This window comes from Apostichopus japonicus, chromosome 16 (genome assembly GCF_037975245.1).
Source record: "Apostichopus japonicus isolate 1M-3 chromosome 16, ASM3797524v1, whole genome shotgun sequence".
NCBI lineage: Eukaryota > Metazoa > Echinodermata > Holothuroidea > Aspidochirotida > Stichopodidae > Apostichopus > Apostichopus japonicus.
The window spans coordinates 43017912-43043834 of record NC_092576.1 but is presented as its reverse complement, the minus strand read 5'-3'; the positions used below and the strand labels follow the sequence as shown (position 1 = coordinate 43043834).

Sequence of the window (25923 nt, the reverse complement as noted above, 5' to 3'; positions counted from 1 at the left end):
GAAATTACTTGAACATTTAGATGATAAACGAGAAATTTAGATCTACAAATGGAAATTGATTTAATCCACAAAAGAACATGTATTTTAAACGCTGTTCTCAAACATGGACATCCGGTCATCTTTTGGTAAAGTGTCAATACTTATGAGTCCTGGTTACACTAATAAAAGTTACGATGTCAAGTATTTTGCTATCAAGTTGTTGGTCATCGGAAAACAACGTTAGACTTTACTTTAACCGTTAGCTACGGCTATTATAATATTCTCTTACGGAGGAAGATAATAGCTTAGAGGAATTAGATATAAAGGCCTATATCTCCCAGACAGCCTTCGTTTTTAGGCTAGACCTACATTTATTCAACCGTGAGAGAGCTAACGATTACAGAAAAAGGGTTTCGAAATTAGATTCAATAAATATTGAATGATAACGTTTGACGCAAATGAGTCTATGAAATGACTTTATAATATGAAATAACAGTGGCTTCGTTCACACTGGATATGCTATTTTAAACCGGGCCGGCTATCGGCCTACTGCTAGAGTACTGGTTTGTCGGTCGGCTGGTGATATATATATATATATATATATATATATATATATATATATATATATATATATATATATATATATATATATATATATATATATATATATATATATATATATATATATATATATATATATATATATATATATATATATATATATATATATATATATATATATATATATATATATATATATATATATATATATAAAATGGGACCAAGATCATCACCTAAAGTGGGGTTGGTGGCATGCTCACGAAGAAAATTTTGACAAGCGATAATTCCCTCATCATGAGGGATATTAGTGTACAAAGAGGATACATCCATAGTAACGAGTAAGGAATTAATTGGTAACGCCTGAATAGTGTTGAGAATTCTCAAAAAATGCGTAGTGTCCTGTATATAAGAAGGAATATGGGTTAATAGAGGGTTGAGTACGGAGTCCATGTATCCTGAAAGATGCTCAGTTAGCGTACCAATTCCTGAAATAATAGGTCGGCAAGGAGGGAATAGCTTGAGTTTCCTGGCTAGCTTACAAATGTCAGAACGGCGGATATTCTCAGGGTCAGAAGGGGTCACTCCGGGTAGTGCTTGTTGAGCCTCTGTTATTAATTTAGGTAGTTTGTGGACTTTAGGTAAAGTATAGAACGTACCCAACGACGGATCCTTAGGTGTAAGTTCTGCTATCTTGGTAGGTAGTGTCCAGAGCAGAGAGATACTTTTCTAAAACTTACTCCTTATTTGTCAATTATGAGTCATATCTTATTTCTCTGGTTTTCTCTAATAATATTTTCTTTTGGAGTAAACGTGGATTTTCGTTATATTATGTTTGGTCCTCGCCTTGACGGCGAATCACTCCACGCTAGACGGCAGCACGAACTTCTTCTCAATAAGTTAGCTAGGACCCGATCGGATATAGTGTTCCTATCACAATGTAAACAGCTGAACATTGTACCTAAAGGACTCCGGATCAGCAACCCTCTACACAGTGGTGACAAACGTATTGATAGCATATCTGACGCCATATGCTCTCGAGCCTCCCACCAACTACGTAACCATGCTCTTAAGTTCGCATATACCAAACAAAACAGGTTATCGAAGGAACTTATACATACCAAGGATAGTTTACAGAACCTGGTTCCAGATACTGCCGCTAACAAAAAGGTTCTCTCTGCTCTGGACACTACCTACCGAAGGGGACTTAAGAATTGTTTTAAAAGGAAACTGCGTAAACTTGAACAACTAACCACACAGGACCCGCTACTTCACCATCTGCAAAGCACTGGCCATCCATACATCACCAGTAAGTTTCCTAAGCCATTATCTCATCGGGCTGAAAACGTTACTACGGATAACGTCTTAAATCTATCGGACTGTGTTCTTACCAAAGACGAACAAGAGGTTTTACAAAATGTTCTATCTTTCTGTCCCTCCCGCAAACTAGATCCAATTGGTCTATGCTTTGACTTGGATAATTTTGTTCGCCGTATGAGACTTAGAGAGTTTTTCGAAGATAACACTTCCGACCCGATTCCAGACATCAACAGCAAGGACACGCAGCCAACACTACATGTTCCCAACACAAAATCCAGTTGGACACCACCAGAAGGACGCAACAGATTTATAGACTCATTTGCCTGCAAAGCCAAAACTTACCTCGACAAATTTATTTTAGAGAATGCCAAACGTCCACTCTCCTCTAACGTCAACCGTACTCAGTCCATGGCTATTAAGAAACTTCGGAACAACCCGGATGTCGTTATACGACAAGCGGATAAAGGAGGTGCCACCACTATTCTTAACACTACCGACTACATATTTGAAGCAGAGAAGCAACTTAGTAACTCTGATTTTTACAAGATATTACCGGAAGACCCTTCCAGACTCTTCCAACCCAAAATTGACGAATTATGTCAATCGGTACCACAACACGTAGCAACCAAGATAGCAGAACTTACACCTAAGGATCCGTCGTTGGGTACGTTCTATACTTTACCTAAAGTCCACAAACTACCTAAATTAATAACAGAGGCTCAACAAGCACTACCCGGAGTGACCCCTTCTGACCCTGAGAATATCCGCCGTTCTGACATTTGTAAGCTAGCCAGGAAACTCAAGCTATTCCCTCCTTGCCGACCTATTATTTCAGGAATTGGTACGCTAACTGAGCATCTTTCAGGATACATGGACTCCGTACTCAACCCTCTATTAACCCATATTCCTTCTTATATACAGGACACTACGCATTTTTTGAGAATTCTCAACACTATTCAGGCGTTACCAATTAATTCCTTACTCGTTACTATGGATGTATCCTCTTTGTACACTAATATCCCTCATGATGAGGGAATTATCGCTTGTCAACATTTTCTTCGTGAGCATGCCACCAACCCCACTTTAGGTGATGATCTTGGTCCCATTTTACGTTTCATATTAAGTAATAATTATTTCTCTTTTAACGGGAAATATTATCTACAAATCAATGGTACCGCTATGGGCACTAAGATGGCACCTTGTTACGCCAACATATTTATGCACGAATTAGAACAGGAAATGCTATCCACTTCTCCTCTTAAGCCATCACATTATTATAGATATATTGACGATATATTTTTTGTCTGGCCACATGGTGAAGAATCTCTTAAGTCTTTCTTTGATCATGTTAATTCTTTTCATGACAGCATTACATTTTCTGTCGAAGTTTCCAAACATCAAATTTCATTCCTAGATGTTCTGGTCAAGTTGGATGGCAATTCCTTAACCACTTCGGTCTATTATAAGCCCACTGATATTCATATGTATTTACACTTTAATAGTTTTCACCCACATAATCTCAAGAGTTCTATTGTTTACAGCCAATGCCTTAGACTTAAACGCATTTGCTCCAACCCATGTGATTTTAAACACCAGGTATCCATATTAACTGGTTATTTCTTGAACGTCGGATACCCCCTTCACTTAATTAGACAGGGTATTTCCAGGGCCGACAAGTTGAGCCGTGAGGACTTATTAAAATACAAGTCTAAAAGTCCCAACACACGCATTCCGTTCGTTACCAGTTACAACCCCCTCATCAAATCTTTCATTCGCTCCATCATTTCGTCAACCCCCCAACCTTAAATTTCTTCTCACTTCCTCCAGACTCCCCCGCTCAGTTTCCACCTCCGCAGGCAATTTTCCTTGCGGTAAACCTAGATGCCAAATATGCCCCCATATTACCCCAGGCACCGTGGTCAAGATTCCCAATGTTGACTTTAGTCTTAGACCCCCTTCCCTCTCTTGTGATTCTATTAATGTTATTTACATTTTCTATTGTGTACTTTGCAAAGAGGGCAATTATGTAGGTGAAACAGGCTCCCGATTCCGCTTACGTTTTAATAATCACAAAAAATCTATTCGTGATAATTTTGCAGGATTCCCAGTGTCCGAACATTTCAATCTTCATGGTCATTCTCTAAAAAACCTAAAATGTATTTTAATTGCCTCGAACTTCAAATCAACTACTGAACGTAAACGTAAAGAAATCGATTGGATCTTTCGTATTAAGTCTCACATCACCGGCCTCAACAAAGACTTGGGACCCCTTAACAACTACCAGTTCTACAAGCATATGTAATCCGTTCTTTGCTCCTTAATCCGCTTCCTGTATAGTCATGGTTTATTTGGTTTTAATTCCATCATTGCAACTTACACTTATCTGGCGTCATACTTTCATTGTGTCACATTTTGTACTTCTCATTCGACTGCCAAGTATTGCTGACGAAGGTCCCAGGGGGACCGAAAATTCCAATATATTTTCTAAAACTTACTCCTTATTTGTCAATTATGAGTCATATCTTATTTCTCTGGTTTTCTCTAATAATATTTTCTTTTGGAGTAAACGTGGATTTTCGTTATATTATATATATATATATATATATATATATATATATATATATATATATATATATATATATATATATATATATATATATATATATATATATATATATATATATATATATATATACATATATATATATATATATATATATATATATATATAAGTCTTTCCAATCACCAGCCGACCGACAAACCAGTACTCTAGCAGTAGGCCGATAGCCGGCCCGGTTTAAAATAGCATATCCAGTGTGAACGAAGCCACTGTTATTTCATATTATAAAGTCATTTCATAGACTCATTTGCGTCAAACGTTATCATTCAATATTTATTGAATCTAATTTCGATACCCTTTTTCTGTAATCGTTAGCTCTCTCACGGTTGAATAAATGTAGGTCTAGCCTAAAAACGAAGGCTGTCTGGGAGATATAGGCCTTTATATCTAATTCCTCTAAGCTATTATCTTCCTCCGTAAGAGAATATTATAATAGCCGTAGCTAACGGTTAAACGTAAAGTCTAACGTTGTTTTCCGATGACCAATAACTTGATAGCAAAATACTTGACATCGTAACTTTTATATATATATATATATATATATATATATATATATATATATATATATATATATATATATATATATATATATATATATATATATATATATATATATATATATATACGCCACGAAAGTAATATAGGACTATATAATATTTGTGTCGTTACCAACATTGAAAATGATTTTATCGTAATTATCATGAAATTGATTGCACATAGAATATGCACGATAAACACACGTATCGAGATGCGCTGTATCTCCCGGGAAGGAAGTCTTTTGCAGTGGGCCACTCACTACAGGCACAAAAATAGAATAGATTACGAAAACTACAGAAATAGTCAATGTTTGAGCTAAATATTATGTAACGGGCAAATGATATATAATTTTTTTTTACCTGAATTTCGTCAGTTTGCTAACTTAATTTTCATAACTTATCAATATAATCAAGCTTTTGTGACTACGTTTGGCAAGCAAGTTTGTACAAGTGACTGCGGGTTTTTTTTTCAACTTCTACTTTAAAGGAAATATAATCCCTTATGTTATGTAAACAATAAATGAAGAATTAAGTACAGTTCTGTTTAAAATGAATGATTAATTTATTAGTTTTGTAGTCATTTTGTTTTCTATTCCATATACGTTAAAAAAATAGCCAGGCGTATTTATCCATCATGGATGAACTATAAGATAAGTTAACTGTGATCTTTCTTTCCTATTCTTCAGATTCCAATATCTCATCTAAACCTATATGGGTCCTTCATTGGATTTGACGGTAAAGATATCAGACTTGAGTCCGGTCTTAGTTTATCAAGCCTATCATCGGTAGAGAAGATATCCATCAATGGAAAAGGAAAGGGAAACACACTTAGTGAGGAAGAAGTGATCGGATTTATAAACTATGGAATAAATTCACCAACATTTAAACAACTATGGTAAGGTGAAAATATTGTGACCTTAGCAGATAATATGTGGGTAAATCAGAGGGGTAGTCAGAGGGGTAGCATATGTGGTATATAGGTGGGGATAGGGCAGGGGTTATTGTGCAGTGATATTTTTATTTTATTTACATTTACAAGATTTGCATTGAAACGTGCGCCTTAAAACATTGCACAAACTATGCCAAACGGTGAGTTGGGTAGGTGTCTTTTAGTAAAATAGGAATAACAAACAACCCTAGAACCTAGAAACGAACTAAAACTAAAAGTGCATTGAAACGTTATTTCCATTGTTTATCTTAAAATACAATTTTTTTTTTTTTTTTAAATGAAAAATGTTTCCAAGAGTTATGCAACTCTAAATTATAATTATAATTATAAATATTTAAAATCAAATATTGAATACAAGATTATAAGGAGGGGTGGTGTGAGGGTTGTTTCAGCACCATAAATTGTGGCTGATACCTGTTACCTCCTGTCACAATCTCTCTTTTTTTTCAATAAAACAAAGAAATAGACAAATTCATTGACCTTCACGATATTTATTTCTGTAATTCGGCAAGCAGGTCGTCTCCTCGGGAAAAATCAGCCAACTTTGCATACTACATATTACCAACTACTGAGAGTTTAAATATATAGAATTATGAGCGATGATAGCCACCCACTCCATCAATTTTTCGAAAGAACGGTTATTCCTAGAAGTGGAAGGGTGCGGCTACCACCGTCTCATACGAATCGCCATTCTTCCTCATTCATTCCACAATGCATCAAACTTTATAATAAATACTTTCAACGTTAGATATCGTCTGGCTGTTTCTTCTATTCCGACTGTACTCTCTTGCCATTGTCCTGAGCTCTACATATTGTTTTACTGCATGTTTTAAAATGTCTTATGTTTTCTAATTTCTTACAATTGTTTGATACTGTACGTTTTAGGTTTTCATATATTACTGTTTGTATCTCATATCCTGTTTTATAAGAGCATGCAATTACCATCGTGGTTTAATAAAGTTGATCTAATCTAACTTAATGTAATCTAGATGCTCGTTTAGTTTATAAACTATTGAATATTTAATTTATCTGATTTATTTACCTCTGAAGGCTTCATAACTGTAAACTGCCGTCATCGATCAATTCAAATACCATTTCAGAAGAATCAAGATCAAGGAATATTAAAGGTACGGTATTACATTATGAATGAAAATATTTAATGATCAAGTAGATTGCTTTTATTGCAAAATTTCACGTTTTTCCGGCGAGAGAGAGAAGTGTGGTGGATGGGTTAGGGTGTGTGTGTGTTTGTGTTTTGCGAGGGGGGGGGGGGGCTAGTATCAAGAGATATATGTTGGCAAGCATAAACCTAGAATGGTGATAAAGAGGTATTTCTTGGATACAACAAATAGACTAGTGATGTCTGAGGTTAGGATTAAAGGGGGAGGACTTCTGAACACGTATGTTCCTTTGGTGTTCCTTGATCTGATTGAAGCCACTTTTCTGTGAAATATAATATGTTTTAGTGTTTTCAGTATATCATATATTATTTTTAGCTGGTAAATTAGGACTGAAGTACGCAGGAAGTATTAGAAGAATAGAGAGAATACCATTATTGGTTGGATTACTAGTGACTGTTGATTGCTAGTACTTTATTATTAATTAGTAGTTAGAGAAAACATTTAAACGGTTCAGTTTACTGATATTTGATTCCTCTAGTACCGGTACATTAAATATGACTGCTAACATATTGGGAGTGTGTGGAACAAACAAATATGGAATCTTAGGTATTGTTTATATATGTCATTTTTACTGTAATAATTGATCAATTTTATTATTCCATCCATTTTTACAGTCATATCGTTCGATAAAGACAATGTTCTTGATCTTGAATCTGGTACATGGAGGAAGGTTGGTAATATATGGTATTTTAAAGTAAATTATAATCATTAGTAATGCTAGTTGCGTTCATCAGTAACCAGCAGAACAGTGAAGGAGTATAGAGGGTTGTATCAATTTTCAAAATATAGTCATAAAAATCCAGCTTCCTTATTGATAAAATCATACATTGTTTCCCGACAGGGAATATTCTGGCGACAGATGATATGATTCTTACAGGAAAGACACACTATTCCACATTCCTAGTGTTCAATATCTTGCTCTTAACTCTATAGATGGATTTATTTGGATCTGATTTATTTCATCATTCAAGGAAATGTATCTCGGTCGAAGTCGTGTAAAGTCATCAAGCAGCGGGTTCTTCAAAAACCTTTTTTGTTTTGCTGTTGTTTTCCTAAATCTGATAAAATTAAAATGTTAAATGAATTGTCATTGTACTTTAAATTAAAGGGATTCTTATTGTTGTGGTAACAGTATTTTTATTACTCCGTTGGAAATGTGTGTACATTAATTTGTTTCAACCTTAGTAAGATGATGATGTCACCCATTCGTACATTTCTAGATGCATTCATTAATGTTAACGCATTTGAATAAAGTACATACCCACTAAACCTAGTGTGAGAGATTCACTGAAAATAAAGTAAAATGTACATATTCAAACAGTAAACTTTAACCAATTTTAAACTTTGTTTTAAATATCTGATGATATAACCAATCTATTAATCTCCGCTATTAACCCAACATTTCGTTTTCTCTCTAACGCCTCAATTTTACATAAAAGTATTGTACTAAATAATTACTATTTATTTCTGCCAATAGCCCGATGATATCCAGACTATTATAGAGATGAGTCCTAATGGTGTTGACATCGACAGAGACACCAGTGTGTCTGTACAGAGGTCAGTCATAGAGCTCCTGGTAGAAGCATCCAATCATGACGTAAGTAAAACATAAAGGGATATATTGAATAAATACATCGATCAATGCAAGTTAAATGATTTACAAGTTAACACCGGTGTACTTCTTTAGAAGAGATTGGATCTCTTTAGTTATTAAATACTTAACTATTGAATAACAAAACAGGAATTACGGGTTTAAATTTACATATCTTTGTCAGTTCAAGATAAGACAGAATCGAAAATACAAACATTAATTAGACATAAAATGATAATTAACTTTGAATAATCATTGTTAAGTATTTCTCATGGGTAGTATTCAGTAATACCTCTTTTCGTCTTACCGTTGTCGATGTTATCTTCAAAATCTTATCTTAACTTGAAGTATAAAATGACATTATTACAAAAATAGTCAATAAAATGTTTTCTGTTTTACGGATTGTGACAAAAACAAATTACTTTTGTATAAATCGAAATTGAAATTAATAAAAAAAAAATATGAAGTGATTGCAAAACATTCCTAAATAGTAGAATACCTCAATAAGAAACTGATTCCTAAATATGAACTGAAAAACTAACCATATCTCAAACTGATCTTCCCGATTTAACTCTTTAATAGCATTTACATAATTTCAAACTTATCAGTTCCGGGTCATACCCCTTTCCCACCCTAATCCTCTTCAAACCCAATGATATAACTCTTTCTCATTAAAACTATGGTTACAAAGTCACAGGAACTTTAATCTAGAACCTGATAAATTCTAGATAGGAACACAATACAATTGATTACTATGCATTTTCTGAGCACTCCCCCACCTTAAAGCACTCCTTCCTTATAAACACCTACCACACCCCTCATTATGCAGTATGAGGGTCTCTCGCTCATCCCTCGTACACGCTTTAACAGTAACAACATAATATTCTCCCTGCTGCTCTAAGGCACCACTCATATTACCGCCACCAAATATCACTTAACCCTTAACACATCTTTCCTTACTATAACACACCCCTTCCCTACACCCCTCATTACGCCCCTTGTTCCGTTCATCCCTCACCCCTCTTACACACCTTTAATTATCTACACATAACAATGACTGAACTAAATGATAACCTTTCCCTCTTGTTTACCCTTTAACATCTTTCTATAAGAAACAGAAAAGATAAAAAAACACTAATCTCTTTTTACAATTCAAACCACTAATTATGCAATAATCAACGAAACACTAGCACAATATGATCTAAATAAACCAAATATCATTGTATTGATATTAAATTTATTTTTATGTTATCATTTTCGAGTTTTTATTCTGTAAACAAACATGTTGATATTAATTTCATTTGTTATTTTCCTTTCTTCAGATTCCCATATCCAGGTTAAATCTAAACTTGTCCTTTAGTAAGATTGATGAAGATGGGAACATTATCCTCTCCTCTGGTCTTTCTCTACCAATCATAACATCAATAGAGAATATGTACATACAGAGAGAGTATGGAGGAGAAATGAATAAACATGAAGTTAATGGAATATTAAACTATCTACAACACTGTCAAAGATTCCGGATACTGCTGTAAGTATAATTAATAAATATACAAACAATATTAGTGATTAAAAATGTAACTACTTAAAAGTAATGAGGAATTATTAATATAGTAATATTTAATAATTTGTGAAGGTTTATTGATAGGTTTAGATAATTGGAAAAGTAAAACAAAAAAATAAAGCAAAAATTTAATACAGAAATAAACTAACAGTGAAAGAACAGTCATCAGGTGAGAAATATGATTAATGGGAAAGTAAATTTGAGACAACCTGAGACAGAGAAGAAAAAACAATGAATTCTTTATAAAAATGAAATGTATTGATATTAGGAGAAAGGAGGCCCTAGCTTAAACTTACAAACATATTGAAAATTTGAAAAAATAAAAAAGTAGGATGTAATTACACCAAGATATGATTACTCAATAATGCAAGATATTATCATATTAGAGTTAAAAAGTAAACATTTTGCCAAAATCTACCCAAAATATATAAATCAAACTTTGATGAGTTAGAAAAAAGAAAGAAAAAACCATCAAGCTGTTATACTGAAGCTGAATATTTCCTCCCATTCTATCAGTGGGAAACTTTCTGTAATTAATTTATAAATTAACTGGTAATTAATGCACATTTATGTTAAGGTAAAAAAAAACAGTTACACACATTACACAGAGTGTAATTATCTTCAACTATTAATAATGCACCCCTCTATACTACCCTACACTTTCCCTAATCCACCTCTCCCCCTTCCCTCTCACCACAACTATGCCGGACCACGCACCCAATTTCCTTAATCTATGTTTATAACATTTAGGTTATCTTATTAACAACCCCCTTAATCATGGCGAATGGAAGTTGTAGGCTTGTATAGTATCACAGATGTGGGAAGGGTTAAGGGAGTGGGGTGGTGTCGATATTTTGAATAGAAAGGTTTGAAAATACAATATACCTTCACTACCGCAGTTATCCAAAATACTTCAAAGGTTGTTTGAATAAAAGGCTGGATAATATTTTTGCCCAGCACCTTCTCCTTTCTGAAAGTCCGTTAGGTTTCAGGCCTGGACGGTATACATACATAATTAGAATTACTGCAAACATCACTACGTCAGGCTAGATGATAAACAATCAAATATTGGCGGTTCATTGATCTGAAAAAGCTATTGACACAATTGACCACTGTTTAGCACTTAAGAAGCTTGAACATTATGGAAATCGGTAAAATGTGTGTAACTGGCTAGCTAGTTATGTGTCAAACAGAAAGAAGTATGTCCAATTCAAAACTCCCAGGTGTGTATTTTTTAATATATTAGGCGGTGTGCCTCAAAATAGTCTTAAAAAAAAGTGAAGTTGGCTATTTGGCTTTATATTGGAAATATAAATGATTTATTTTAGACGGACATTAATATTTGCATACTTACTACCATACTCATTCTAACACAAGTTTTAACAACGGAACCGAGCCTCCTTTGAGCGAGATCAACATTGGAAGGAAAAGCACAACTTTATCTTCCACTTCCTTTAAAAGCAATCCGTTAACATAACATGTACACATCTATTGCACCCAAAATTATTCCATCCACCCCGTAACTACTGCCGCATCAGACTCCGTAATGTAATATTTGATTTACCCCTTCTTTCCTTTTCACTATTAGCTGTTTCCACAGCCCCCTCTCGTTCCAACGTTACTCTAACCCAACTATGTTCCACTTGTGGTCGTAACCCTCGGCCCACCCCCTTCCTGCTGATAAATGAACATTACTGCAAACATCATTGCTTTACATCGTCTCATTTCACTAAATATGTATCGCATCTCTGATATGTCTTCATTAAAGGAACCCTTAACCTGTCCCATATCGTTCACGTGGTCAGTCTCTCACTCCTTTCATACACTGCTCATGTCGCTGTTTTTCATATATAGACAGTGTTGTGTGGAAATTATACCACTGAATACATTTATCATTACGTCTGTACCTGATATGTATTAAAAATTACCTGGTAGAAATTCCAGTAGAACTCAGATCAACTAGGTTCTACTAGGGCCTACTATGTTTAACTTGTTTTTAACTGTGTTTAACTGGGTCTTACTGGGTTCCAACTGCACTATGCTGTACATGAGCTAGGTTCAACTGGGTTTACACAATTTTCAACTGGGTTTGTTCAGGCCCAACTGAGTTTGATCTATGTTTGAACTAATCCAGTTGGGCTTCTACTAGGTTTCACTGGTTTTTTTCACTAGCCCAACTGGGTTTGTACTATGTTGACTGGTGAACTTGCCCTATTGGGGTTGACCTAGGTTTCATTGGTTTTGCATTGGCCTAACTGGGTTTGGACTATTGGTAGGTGAACTGACCCAGCTGGGGTTTAACTAGGTTTTACTGGTTTGCACAAGCCCAACCGGGTTACTGGTTACTGGTGAACTTGCCTTGTTGGGTTTGAACTAGGTTTCACACTGGCCCAACTGGGTTTGGACTATGTTGACTGCTTTTTATGGGTAATTATCGAGAATATTATAATGCAAGTTCATTAGCAGTAACCGTATCGTACTATATTGAAAATACTAAATTAACCAACTTATGAGGGGTGTAAACTAAATCTTTGTCATATTTATCACAGTTATGATTAAACGATTAAACTTTTGTACCGCAATGATTAAAAAAATGCAATATTTACTATTTAATAAATTTGAAAAAATTATGTTATACCTTGTTCTGCGATTTGGACAATCGGTAGGCAAAATGCCTTTATAGTGCAAAATAGTTTGATCCGACTAAATTTGAACTCTGACATTTGTCTTGCGTTAGCGCTAAACTTATAAATTCCGAAACTGCAAACCACATACGCCAACAGAAGCTTCGCAGAATCGCATTTGTAACCGATTTTACCAACAATTTCAAATTATTACCGCGGCTCAGTTCCCTCCTTTGTAATCTTGCAGAATCTTTGTATAATTGACACATACTTGTAACGTTATAATTGACTGTAAACGTACTCTTTATTGTAAATAGTTGAATTGAACAGAAACTTTATATATAGTGGCATAGGACTATAGTATAGGCTAGGCCTAACAAACCGGTTTCCTATTAGGTATACTACATAGTACATTTACTAACGTTAGACATATCCTAACTGTATAGTTGCCTAGCTTATAGGGACCTAGCCTATAGTTATACTCAAGTTAACACTTATATTTAGCCGCATGTTTTTAAGAAAGCTATCGTCAACTATCAAACATAATGGCAATTTCTTAAGGTGTCACAAACAAAAAAGGCTCACAGATATTTCAAAAGTTATGCAATTGCCTTGATTGTTGTTTCAAACATGAAGTGTCCAATTGGCATAATAACATACTTTGCGAGAGTCATTAGTGAAGTATACAGCATACACGTATATGCTAAAAATGTGAGGATGCTCTACACTGAACATTATGAACATTATGAACATTAAACTATCAATTTAATTTCAAATGAGGTTTCATTTGTACAGTATAAGATGGTCAGCTCTTACATACAGTTTTGTTTTGTACCATTGTTTTACTTGTTTATTAGTGCACTGTGCAGTGCTCACTGTACAGAGGGCTATACATTTGTACAGTGTATTTGTATGTTGTCTTGTGGCTGCAAAAGGATGGTTTAACACCCCTCTCTCTTCTGGGTTGCTAGGCAACTATCTTGCTCTTCCTGGAAATTATCCCTCACAGGAAATGGGGTCTGTGCGTATATTTGGTAGGAACAAAGACGTTTTGTGAGGGTATAGGGAGTTAGGCAGTTGGTTATGAGTATCTGAGCAAGGCAGTTGTAAAAGAAGAGAAAGGTAGTTTAAATGGCTGGATAGTTTGTTTTAAAACTTAATTTACATAGTTCAAGTTACTGTAGACCTTATTATTTTATGGTATGTGATATTCAACTGACAGTCTTGGACACTATTTATTATAAAGGATACTGTGTACTATAAAGGATATTATTTTACAATAAAGGATATTCCGGGACACCATCACTTATAAAGGACAGTATTTTACTACAAAGGATATTGACATTATTTATTGAAAGGATACCCTGGAACAATATTTCATATCAATTAAATGATACTATTTTGTTGGGATCGGACATTCATAATACCATTTATTGGGTTCAACAATACTGTTGTCGTAGAATATCTAAAGTCGTGGAAGATCTGAGGTTGTAGAATACTTGATGTCACTAGCAGGCCAACTCACCAGAACAGACTTTTAAATTAAGTGTATTTCCTTTATTGTGTGGGCGCACCTCACGACTGTAAGTTGTTTTATTTAATTCTTTCACTTGGCCCAGATCAGCTGTACATTGTTTGTTATTTAAAATTATAATTTCTTTTGACCTTACCCAGTTGAGTTCTCCATATTTTAGGTGTCTTGCCCTGTGATTGGTCATCACACCAAACCCAGAGTTCTATGATCAAGAACAAACATTTATTTTCAGTGGCTAACACCCTTACATACAGTATAGATCTACTGTAAAAAAAAAATAAAATAAAAAAATAAAAAAAAACTTTTTATAGTGTGGTTTTATAATGTGTACATAACACTAGTTGAGAATCCCAGTTCAAACTATTTAAAAATATAAGCAGTAAAATATAGTTGACCCAGTTGAACCCAGTAAAACATAGTTGAACCAGTTGGACGCAGTAAAACATAGTTGAACCAGTTGGACCCTGTAAAACATAGTTGAACCAGTTGAACCCAGTAAAACATAGTTGATCCAGTTGGAGCCAGTGAAACATAGTTGAACCAGTTGGGAACCCCAGTGAAACATAGTTGAACCAGTTGGACCCAGTAAAACATAGTTGAACAAGTTGGGAACCCCAGCTCACCCATTTCAACCTAGTTCAAATTTGGGCCAATTTCCATATATAAAATTCCAGTTGAACCCAGTTCAAAAGTCCAACGGGAATTTCCACCAGGGTCATTAACGTTCCTTTATTTATTTATATTTCACCCAGTTTATTGTATAGATTTTGTAATTACCTGTCAATTAAATAATTCTTTATCTTTTACAGTATCATTCGCAAATTTTAATATCAACCAGATACGACTGCCTCACCATACTCTTTGAAATATGTATCCATATTTAGGAGTCATTGGCTATTATTATAATATATCGTGCAGTGTGCTCGCTGCATCTACACACACACTGTGTTTATCTAACATATGATATCTGTGTACGGACCAACTCGTGAATGTTAACTTCCATTTCAGTATAACCTCTATTTATAAAATGGTGTACACTGTATATCAAGCTCATGGTATTCTTTATACATAAGTCAATGGATACGTCAGTGATCTGTTGTTCTGGAGGTCATTTTGACAAGATCTGTTGTTCTGGAGGTCATTTTGACAAGGACTAAATGTCTCTCTGTAGTATTATAATGTTAGTCATACGAATGGCTTAGAAGGAAACGAGACTAACAATACAACTATCTGCTTTGATATATTTAATATTACTTTGTCTAAAACCATTTTGGTAAATTGATGGTTGTCTTTAAAATTTCTGACCGACTTATCTTTGAATCTCTTGAATTTATGAATTTCAAGTGAATAAACTTATGGTTGAAGGCGACCGTAATTAACATATTATAAATATGTGTCATCAATAAGGTGCGCAAGGGGTAGGGTTGGACATGCCCTCACCCACCTACGACCATAAATTCTCCTGTGGAAGATTAGAACCACTACTATACATATGTACCGCCCACTGTCTTTTAAAAGCAGTACTACTGATGTTACATCCCCCCCCCACCCCCTGTTTTTAACATTTATTAGGAAATTTGCGTTTTGGTACTTCACTTAAAGTCAAAGTATGCTTCAGAAGGTACAATTTGTCAACATTTTCTTTTTCCGGGTAGAACCCCAATCCCCTACACTGGAGGTGGCTTGAATGACCCCAGGGCAACATACCCTCAGTTATAACATATTTCATTCGTATCTGAACCTGCTATGAAGGATCATGTCCGTACCATAGTCAGTCGGAGAATGTTTGATCTTATTATTATTTACTAGCACAATCTTCCGTTTAGAACTAATTTATAAAAATAAAATATAATCTAAACACGCATCATGTGGCTTCAGATGTTTCTACATCTAGATGTTTGCTTGTTTGAACAGCAATTGGTGTGGATTGATTAATCTCGAGTGGTATAAACTAGTATATTAAATATGGTAAAAACCGGGAATAAAAATGTGTTTTTTTTTTGTAATATGTACATAGTGCTCCAATATATGAATGAATTTTCCATAGCATATATTGGTATCAAACATATCATAGTAGAGTAGTAACGAGAGCAGTGTCAATGGAGGATTCGATTCACAGACAAACATGCATTCTGATGGTAGCTGAAGCCGGTATATGCTGAAGGGAAGTCATATGGGGATTTATTTGTAAATTAATTGTTATGTTTGGGTGTTTGTTTGTTAATATGTGTTTTACATGCCAAAAAGGAACTGACTGGGAGCAAATGAGCTCATTGGGTGGACAATATATCGGAAGGGGAGTCGGGACCCCCTAGTTCGTATGCTTAAAAAAGACCCAATATTTACTTATATTCACAGTGACTCAATATTCTTAGTTAACACATCGGGGCACTGATACAAGGGCTAGCAATGAAACTAACAGGCATATAACAAACACATAGCTGCCTGCATGTTATACGGCCATGTTTATATTTACTGAAATTGTTGAACATAAGCGGGTACTTTCAGTAGCTGACAAACAAACAACAACACATTATAATGAATCTTTGCAACATGCACTGCTTTAAAATTTCTCCCGCCAGGAAGAGTTGAATAAAATTTATAATGATAAACGGACGGGGAAAGCTTTTTAGAACTGCAAAAGCACGGTGCCGTACCTAAGCACTCAACGAAAAAAAGTAAACGAGTGGTAGTGGAGGGGGAGGGGGTCGGTGGAAGGGAGTGGAAGGATTGGACCACAGCTTATACATATGAAGTAAATAAGTATATTCATTTATGGGGTACTTAATGAAGTTACATGTTTCCGATTACGATCCATTTTCAATATCACCCACACTTCCAACAGTATCTACCTCACCCCAGCTACGACAGAACCCCCCCTCCCTTCCCCTTCAAACGCCCTTGATACGTCGGATATTCCTTCTTTGTAGGGTCAGGGGCGTCGGAGCCGGTACGGCAGGTCCGGCGAACGCAGGACCAATAATCACGGCGGAAAAAAAATAGGCCCAAACAAAAATGGCAAAAAATAAAGAATCAAAATGAAACAAGCAAGTAGGCTAAATGTGACTACTCTGGCATGGCAGGGGTCTTGTTTTCAAGCTCGGGAAGTGCCATTTCCTGCAATCTGGGGGGGTGGGGGTATTTTTTCCAAATTTTGTCCATTACGCTACTCGCCAACCATGGTGGCGCGTAGCGTAGTTTGACCTACCAAACTTCTCCCCGATAAATATGATAGGTGGCCACACTCTGATCTGCCGTACCAATTCCAAATAGCTTCCGACGCCCCTGAAGGTATGTTGAAAATGATCAGTTATTTTTAGTTACTGATGAACAAAAATAAACGAATGGATAATGTAGGAGCAAAGCATTGCAGGATATACATTTTGTATACTATCTATCTTCAGATAGAGTTTGGAAATCATTTCAGTCTACATCAGAGTTATCTGTCTGTTTGAACAAGTATATGTATATATACTAGTACGGTGCCGTATCTTAGCACTCGACCATGACAATATCCGGCTGGGTGGGAAAGAAGAGGGGTGGGGCTGGGCGGGTTGATAAAAAACGAAACAGAACCGTACTTAAAGTTGTCCATTCATTGTTGACCCACTGTAATACTTTTTTCAATCGGTTACCGATTGAGGGCTCGGCGTCATAATGGAAGCTGTTTTGAGGCTTCGGGATTTGGAGTTAAACATTTGACCTTTACGTAAAAAATTCCATCTTTTTGAAAATATCTTTTTTGTTGTTTTCAAACTTTGCCGTAGCCTCTGTGCTACCGGTCTTATCTAATACTTTACGTGTGAGGAAGGAAGCAGGTATGGATGTATTGCGTTCTAAGGAATTATCTTGATACTGTATTTAAAAAAGAACAATTAAAGAAGGATGTAATGACTGATTAGTTTTCTTTTTCTGTTTATAGTATATCTGACTGTCTGCTGCCCTCATCGATACCTGTCGGACCATCTCTGTCCACACTGAAATCTCGGGGAGTGAAAGGTAAAGTTCTTACTGTTTAGTCGGTGAATGGCTAATAAGGTGTCTTGTTGTTTACAGTTCAAACAATTCCCGTATTCGACATGATTGGATTTTAGTTTGAACCAAATAGAAGGCGCCTGATCACCAGGCTTCATTGCAGTAACATGGATTTACAAAACTAGCGAGATATCATTAACTTTTTGATGTTGTATGATACAGGGTATAGTGTATTTTGCAACATTGGAGTATTTTGTTGTTGTTGATAAAGTCAACCTGCTACATGCTGCATTGAGTCTGATACGTCACCTACATTATTAGAAAAAAAAAGAAGGAAATACAGATGACAGATAACTGAGCCCATCCTGCAGACACAAATACTAGAATAAATTAAAGAAAGGCCTTCTGATTGCGTAGGCCATTAGAAATAGCAATGAGCACAGTATCGTATGCAGTAGTTTAACCATAAGGGAGCAGAAACCGTTTTGTTTTGCAGAACTTACAAATATGAATTTCCGTTGTTTGTTTTCGGTACTACGGTAGCTTAAGTGGGACACTGGAAATGTCGCTATTTTATACCGAAAATTTATAATTATAATGTACAGATTCCTCTAATGTTCAACTGATTTATCTTAAAGTAGCACTATGTTCCTCCAAGCAAGAAAGTTATCTATCGAAATGTGAATTTTTTTTGCAATTTGCAATTCTTAACTTTTGATCCACCCGGTATTTTTGTTCAAGCCAATGTCATTTTCTGTTCTGTAATTGCAAATTATTCCCAAACATACCAATAATTAATCGAAATGCTAATGTTGCTTCTCGAAAAGTTTTTTTTATAAATTCAGAATTTCGACTATGGTTTTATTATGACTGAAAATATTGATTAACTTTTGTTTATTATTGAAATCGTTAAATTGATGTCAAAAGCTCCTTTAGATCCGTTCAGTGAACTTTGATTTTCTATGTCAAAACTATACATTCTGTAGATATTTTAAATTGAAGAGCACTGTGATGGTATTTTCGTGTACCATTAAACAGTTATAGTTAGAAAGACGTACTCAACTTGTGTTGTCAATATTGTTGTATTTTTATTTCATTTCATTTCATTGATTTGTTTCTTCTCAATATACATGTTTAACAGTAAATATGCACTGATATAAATGTAACTACAACGTGTAAGGAGGTGGCTTAGAAAACCTTGCAAGGCTTAACGGTATTGCAACTCCCTCATGCAAAGGAAACTATATTAAAAGACGAAACAATATATAATATTTAATAGGAGGACAATCCAATATGCTGCAAGAGAAGATAAATAATATGCATTCATAAAGATAACACTGTTGGATATGGACAATAAAGCTCACAGTAAAAGCAAGTCCGGTTGTTACTACTGTGTTTTAATCAAAATGTTCCATTAACTATTACACCATATATATTGTTGTATTCGTTCATTTACTGTTTAATCTTATTCGCATGTAACAGTTATCTGGAAGCCGGATACTCTTAAGTGGCATGAAAACTACCAGCTTGATCTCAACTCTGGTCTTTGGCTGGTAAGTAGATTAATTATTACTTCGTCAGATCTGTTTTATTTTGTTGTTCTGTTTATTATATTATTATATTTATATTATTTTCATTATGCTATTGTACTTACTAAAGATATCATCAATCCCCCGACAAGTGTATAACTTGAAGGCGGTATGAATGGATGACGTCACAACTAATTTATGAAGTAAAGTAGATATGAGGTAAGTAAAATGGCCTTCCGAGTTGGTGTGGGTTTTGGTGGATGTGTTTACATGGAACTAATAATGTAATACATCTTTTACATAACACATCATTGGAGTCTACATTAATATTAGTGACTAAACACCAAATGGACAGGTTAAAGTAATGCGATGGTTACTAAATATCAAAAGGACATGTCCGCTTCAACTAATACATAGTTACTATATAACCCAAGATCAGGTTAAAATAATACATTGGTTATTAAACTCCTAATGAGTTATTAAAATAATAAATTTATAATAAACAACACGTACATGTCAGGTTAAAGATAAACATTATTTAAAAACCACTCCGTGAACAGGGCAAGCGAAGCAATACATAAGTTACTAAGCAGCCCTTGAAAATGCTTCCCCCTCCCCCACTTCTGATCGTCAGTCCGGTGAAAATTATTCAGTCGGGAGAATTTGCATTTCGCCGGGGTAGGATAGGTCCACTACTAACTACTCTATCACAGCCACCTAACCTACCCCCCCCCCCCCCTTACCTCCCTTTTCAACCTCACAAAAGTATTTAATATAGCAAAACTTTTCCTTTAAGGTTACTTCTATAGACCTTAGTTACAGTCTGAATATGCCTCAGAATTCATCATTGTTCGTTTAGTTTTCATTGCCGCGGGTTGTCTTAGCATGCACAGAATGGTTACAATTAATGTAGAAACTTATTTATCAAAATATGAAATGAGTGAATTAAAATGAAGTAATTAACACATATATCCAAACATGCCAAGAGTGGATTAAAGTTATATATTGAACAAATAATGCTAAGAGAAAATGGATGGATTAAAGGGATGCAGTCATCAATTATTACTAGAATATAATGGATTGAAAAATATGGATGTAGTCAACAAATATTACTAAACATGCACTGGATGGATTAAAGGGATGCAGCCATCAAATATTACTAAACATGTAATGGATTGAAAAAAAGGGATGTGATTAACAAATATTACTAAACATGCATTGGATGGATTAAAGGGATGTAGTCAACAAATATTACTAAACATATAATGGATTGAGAAAAAAGGGATGTAGTCAACAAATATTACTAAACAAGCATTGAATGGATTAAAGAGATGAAGTCAACAAATATTACTAAACATACAATGGACGGATTAAAGGAATGCAGCCATCAAATATTACTAAACATATAATGGATTGAAAAAAAAGGATGTGATTAACAAATATTACTAAACATGCATTGGATGGATTAAAGGGATGTAGTCAACAAATATTACTAAACATATAATGGATTGAGAAAAAAGGGATGTAGTCAACAAATATTACTAAACATGCATTGAATGGATTAAAGAGATGTAGTCAACAAATATTACTAAACATACAATGGTCGGATTAAAGGGATTAGTCAACACAAATTACTGAACATGCATTTGGATCGATTAAAAGGAATGTCAACAAATACTACTAAACATGCAATGGGTGGATTAAGATAAGATAGTTAGCACATATTACCACACATCCAATAAGTGGATTAAAACGATGATATTAAAAATATGTTTAACTACAGTACAATGTAATAGTCGGTTCCTTTCCAGTTAGATCAAGTTCAGGATCGGTGAATTTCTAACAAAGTAGCAATATGGTACAGAACTTATACCGTTCAGAGTTAAAGTTGTTTATCGCGAGTTTATGGTAAAAAAGTGTACCTTGGGTCAACAGTGTACCCTAGGTCGACATTTCAGTGTCGACCTAATGTTTTCAGTACCATTTTAAGACACTTTTTTATTGTCGCTAATAGCTGTATAATGTTCTCCGTCCTCTAAAACGTACATTTAAAAGTTTTGGTTAGGGTCGGTTCAGGGTTAGGGTTAGATTAAATTTAGTGTGTAAGTCAATGTAACTGTCGACCTACGGTAGGATCCATAGTTATATATATATATATATATATATATATATATATATATATATATATATATATATATATATATATATATATATATATATATATATATATATATATATATATATATATATATATATATATATATATATATATATATATATATATATATATATATATATATATATTTCATTATATATTGAGCGAATAAATTTAATTGCGCTTACACGTATAATTAATCATGCAACAGAAATGTCATATTCATGTTTTTCCTACATTACCCAGCGATTGTCATTAATGGTAAGAATTTAGGGTTTAGAGGAGAAAAAATAGAGTACTCACTTGTTGGTCTTTTTATTTAAATTTCAACCGTTATTCATCAACATATAAACAAGTATGGTTACCCCGCCCCTTACAAAACAACAATTAATACTCACGGGTTTTGTTTGCGTACGTTTTCTTCCTGTTCGTCCTGTAGAAAGATGGATCCTGGTAGATGAATTCAACAAGCACTTATTCCTGAAGACAACCTGTCATGATCCTTCTGCTTCTGGAAATGATTGTGATCTCAGTAAATATTCAGAGCCATAAATCAAGGAAGTTGACCATATTCCAAAGTATTAACAGCGGCGCCATACTACAGGGGGTGGAGATTGCTACATAACGATTGTGATGTCATAAGTAAATGCTAACCTAAGCACCCAATTTTTTCTCTCGAATCTACCTTTTTTAACTTAACGGAACTTAACAGCCCTGTTTCTACTCTGGTACAGCGCGTCCCTACCTCTCCTCTCGAGCATGGATACTCTACCTTACCTCCTCCCTACATTTTCTCAGTAACATAGCCCCCATACATTTAGTCTCGAACTAGCCTCGCTGTATTATCGTGTTAGTGGTGCTAGAGTTATTATACACAACTCAGTTCATCGATAAATGCTTGCCCGAGTTTTACAAAAAAACGAATTGTTAGAGTGTGGGGAAACTCCAAAGGGAGTTCGGATCTATATAATTTATTATTGTGACGTGCGTAACAACATTGGCCATCGTCCTCTTGAAATATTTTACTTTGCTTTCATCATCTTGCTGTTTCCATACATTGTGTCGATATATGTTTACATTTCTTGATTAGGGGAATGCTATATATAGTAACTTGACTTGACCGTGCTATGGAACAGATGCAACTAATGGCAAAGAAATAAACAACTTACTTAAGTGCTTTATATCATTTGTTTCATTAAAATCACAGTGATTGTTTTTAAGTAACTATCTATTTCTTCTGCAAAGGACATATTACTGTCATAATGATGTGCTTATTAATCACTTATACTGAAAATTTGATGAAAAAATAAGGGGGAAAAAAACATCTAATTGTACTTGATGGAGTAATTACAAAAGAAAGTGGAATTTTGATGAGTTTTGAGATTCCACATTGTGACATGTATATATAGTTTGAAAAAAAAGGTAACGTAACACTGTAGATAACGGTATGGTTCGTGGTAGTAGTAGAAAGACGGTACTTCCACGTTTCCAAGTTGTGATTGAGTTGGTGTCACAAAAGGACAAACACCACCCATCATTGAACCAGAATATCTCGAAAGATCGAACACTGATTTAACAGTATTTATGGAGTTTACCTACGTGGCAATGAATGTAGAGGTGTTTGTTGTCATTGTGAATATAGAACAAGAATCGGTGAGTTAGTGGTTATGGATGGTGTCAGTCAGTGAATGGTGGTAGGGGTGGCGAGAATATGACGGTATTATTACGTTATCGAAAAGTCCAAACTGACTCTTTACTTCTTGTCATATCTGATATATATTTTTAAATAGGATTAGTTAATGACCATTGTTAACATACGAGTTAATATTGTTTTATATAGTTTCTATATTTCGTTAAGGAATGCAAATGTTGAGAGGGTTTATTGGTACCCTAATGCTTCTGTAAAATAGCCATTATTTGTTGCGTAGAAACATTTTAGAGCAATGATTAAAAATATTCATATGTAATTGCATGTATTTTGTACCAAATCCTTACATTTAAATTTCACTTACCTTTTCCTGGGTTCCTAGAACCCATGGTTAAAATCATGTAGGATCGGTTGTCATATTTAGGATTATTAAGTATTACACATTACACGATTACTCTGATTGGTGACTGTTTGTAACTGTTGGATATACAAACTATGCAAAGCGAAGATCTTTCATTGAACATCAACTCATAAATGGTAATAAAAGTAAAGGAATCCGTCTGTGCATTGATTTGTCTACTTCGTTAACACTCCGTTAACACTTCGTTGTTTCATCTCTAATTCGTCGTCCTATGTGATACCACTTTTAAATAACGCCTTACTGGACCAGAGTGAAAGGTACGAAGCTCCCTTAATTAATATACCCTTGCAAAATTGTTCTCTACGGATGTACGGAAGTGCATAAACGAGCAAGGATACATTACTGCGAAACAGAAACAGGACTCAAATTTGCTTTGACAAGGTATGTTTGACGTCAACTTGATGCGCCTTGTCAATGTCGATAATGGACAGAAGCAAAAAACAACAACAGTTTACTTGTCTTTAAGTAAAGTCTAAAATGCAAAATGTAAGAGCAGCACTCAACAACAAGCCATACACTAGTTCCAATAACAAGTCGTTAAGGGAACACTCACTCGTGAAACAAGCCCCCCCCCCTTCCCCCATCCCTCTCTATGGCACTAGGCCTATTTACTGATAGAGCACTTGGTCCCACTTTGGATGGCCTAAACTGAAAATCAAAAATTTAAATCACATTACCATGGTGATTGTTTTATTATAAATAAGATATAAAAACAGTTAAAAGTTATGAAGCATGAAATAGCATGTATTATATGTACAAATAATAAATCAAATGTTAAAAACAAAAATTAAAGTAGGTTTTTTTGTAACAACATTCTGAATCAATATGGCAGCCCTATAACGAAATATTTTTTTTTAAAACGCACAGTTTGAAATGTTGGCGTGATTGTCTTATTTCACAGTTATAATGAGTCTGTTGAAGAAGTGGCTTCAGCTCGCTGTGGAGTCAATGTTTCTCTTCTCTATGAGTTAAAAATCTCTGCATTGTTAACTTGTTTAATAAGGGTTTTATCATCTACGCTTACATCTAGGTTAACATCTAGGCTAACAGCAAATATATATGAGGTAAAATATAGTTATTAAAAATTTAAGTTCTTTCGTCCAACTTAAAATATAGCACTATAAAAGATTAAGTAGACACGATATAATAAACCCTCTTTAAAGTTCTGAAAATATGACAAGTAAAATTAAGTAAATTGTCTTTACACGTCCCTAATACATCGTTTGTTCAATACGGTCAACTTAGGCACCCTGTATCACATTTTCCTTTGCTTTGGAAGTGAGTAGGCTGTAATGTTTAATACTAGCATTTTTCAATCATGTCTTGAAATTTCTAAAGGTTCAGAAGTAAGTTTGTTTTGTTTTCACAGACAGTAACAACATGAGATACCACAGTTTCGTAATTGATTTGATCCACATTATGTGACGATTTATATAATCTAACAGAGATTGCTGTGTCTTCTGCATATTTGATGACATCAAATTGGATTTTCTTATTTCGTCATTGTAAACTGTAAATAACAGTACTGATGATGGACCGTCCTTGGGACCCCAACGCTGATTTTAGATTTGTTGTAAAAACCGTTTTTTTTTCAATTTAATTTGCCCTGACCACTCTTCCATGAAATCAGCCAGCCAGTGCTTAATCCAGGGATATTAAACAAAGATATTTTAAATCATGAAGTAACTGATTAGGTTGTACGGTATTAAAACACTGGAGAAAAAAAAAGAACACTGAAT

General features: G+C 34.6%; 1 protein-coding gene across 4 annotated transcripts in view; it reads left to right on the top strand.

Moving 5' to 3' along the window:
- LOC139983273 (uncharacterized) overlaps positions 1–24764 on the top strand; it is a 72443-nt gene extending 47679 nt beyond the window's left edge. For 2 of the 4 annotated variants that reach the window (XM_071996723.1, XM_071996724.1), the window contains exons 22-29: positions 5700–5908; positions 7013–7089; positions 7758–7813; positions 8621–8740; positions 10057–10265; positions 18379–18455; positions 19914–19984; positions 22555–24764. In XM_071996723.1, the coding sequence (XP_071852824.1) occupies positions 5700–5908; positions 7013–7089; positions 7758–7813; positions 8621–8740; positions 10057–10265; positions 18379–18455; positions 19914–19984; positions 22555–22572 (837 nt within the window). In that variant the 3' untranslated portion in view covers positions 22573–24764. The remainder of the gene's footprint in view (positions 1–5699; positions 5909–7012; positions 7090–7757; positions 7814–8620; positions 8741–10056; positions 10266–18378; positions 18456–19913; positions 19985–22554) is intronic. The other 2 variants (XM_071996722.1, XM_071996725.1) reach the window with 1 other exon arrangement.
- Positions 24765–25923: the final 1159 nt, after the last annotated feature.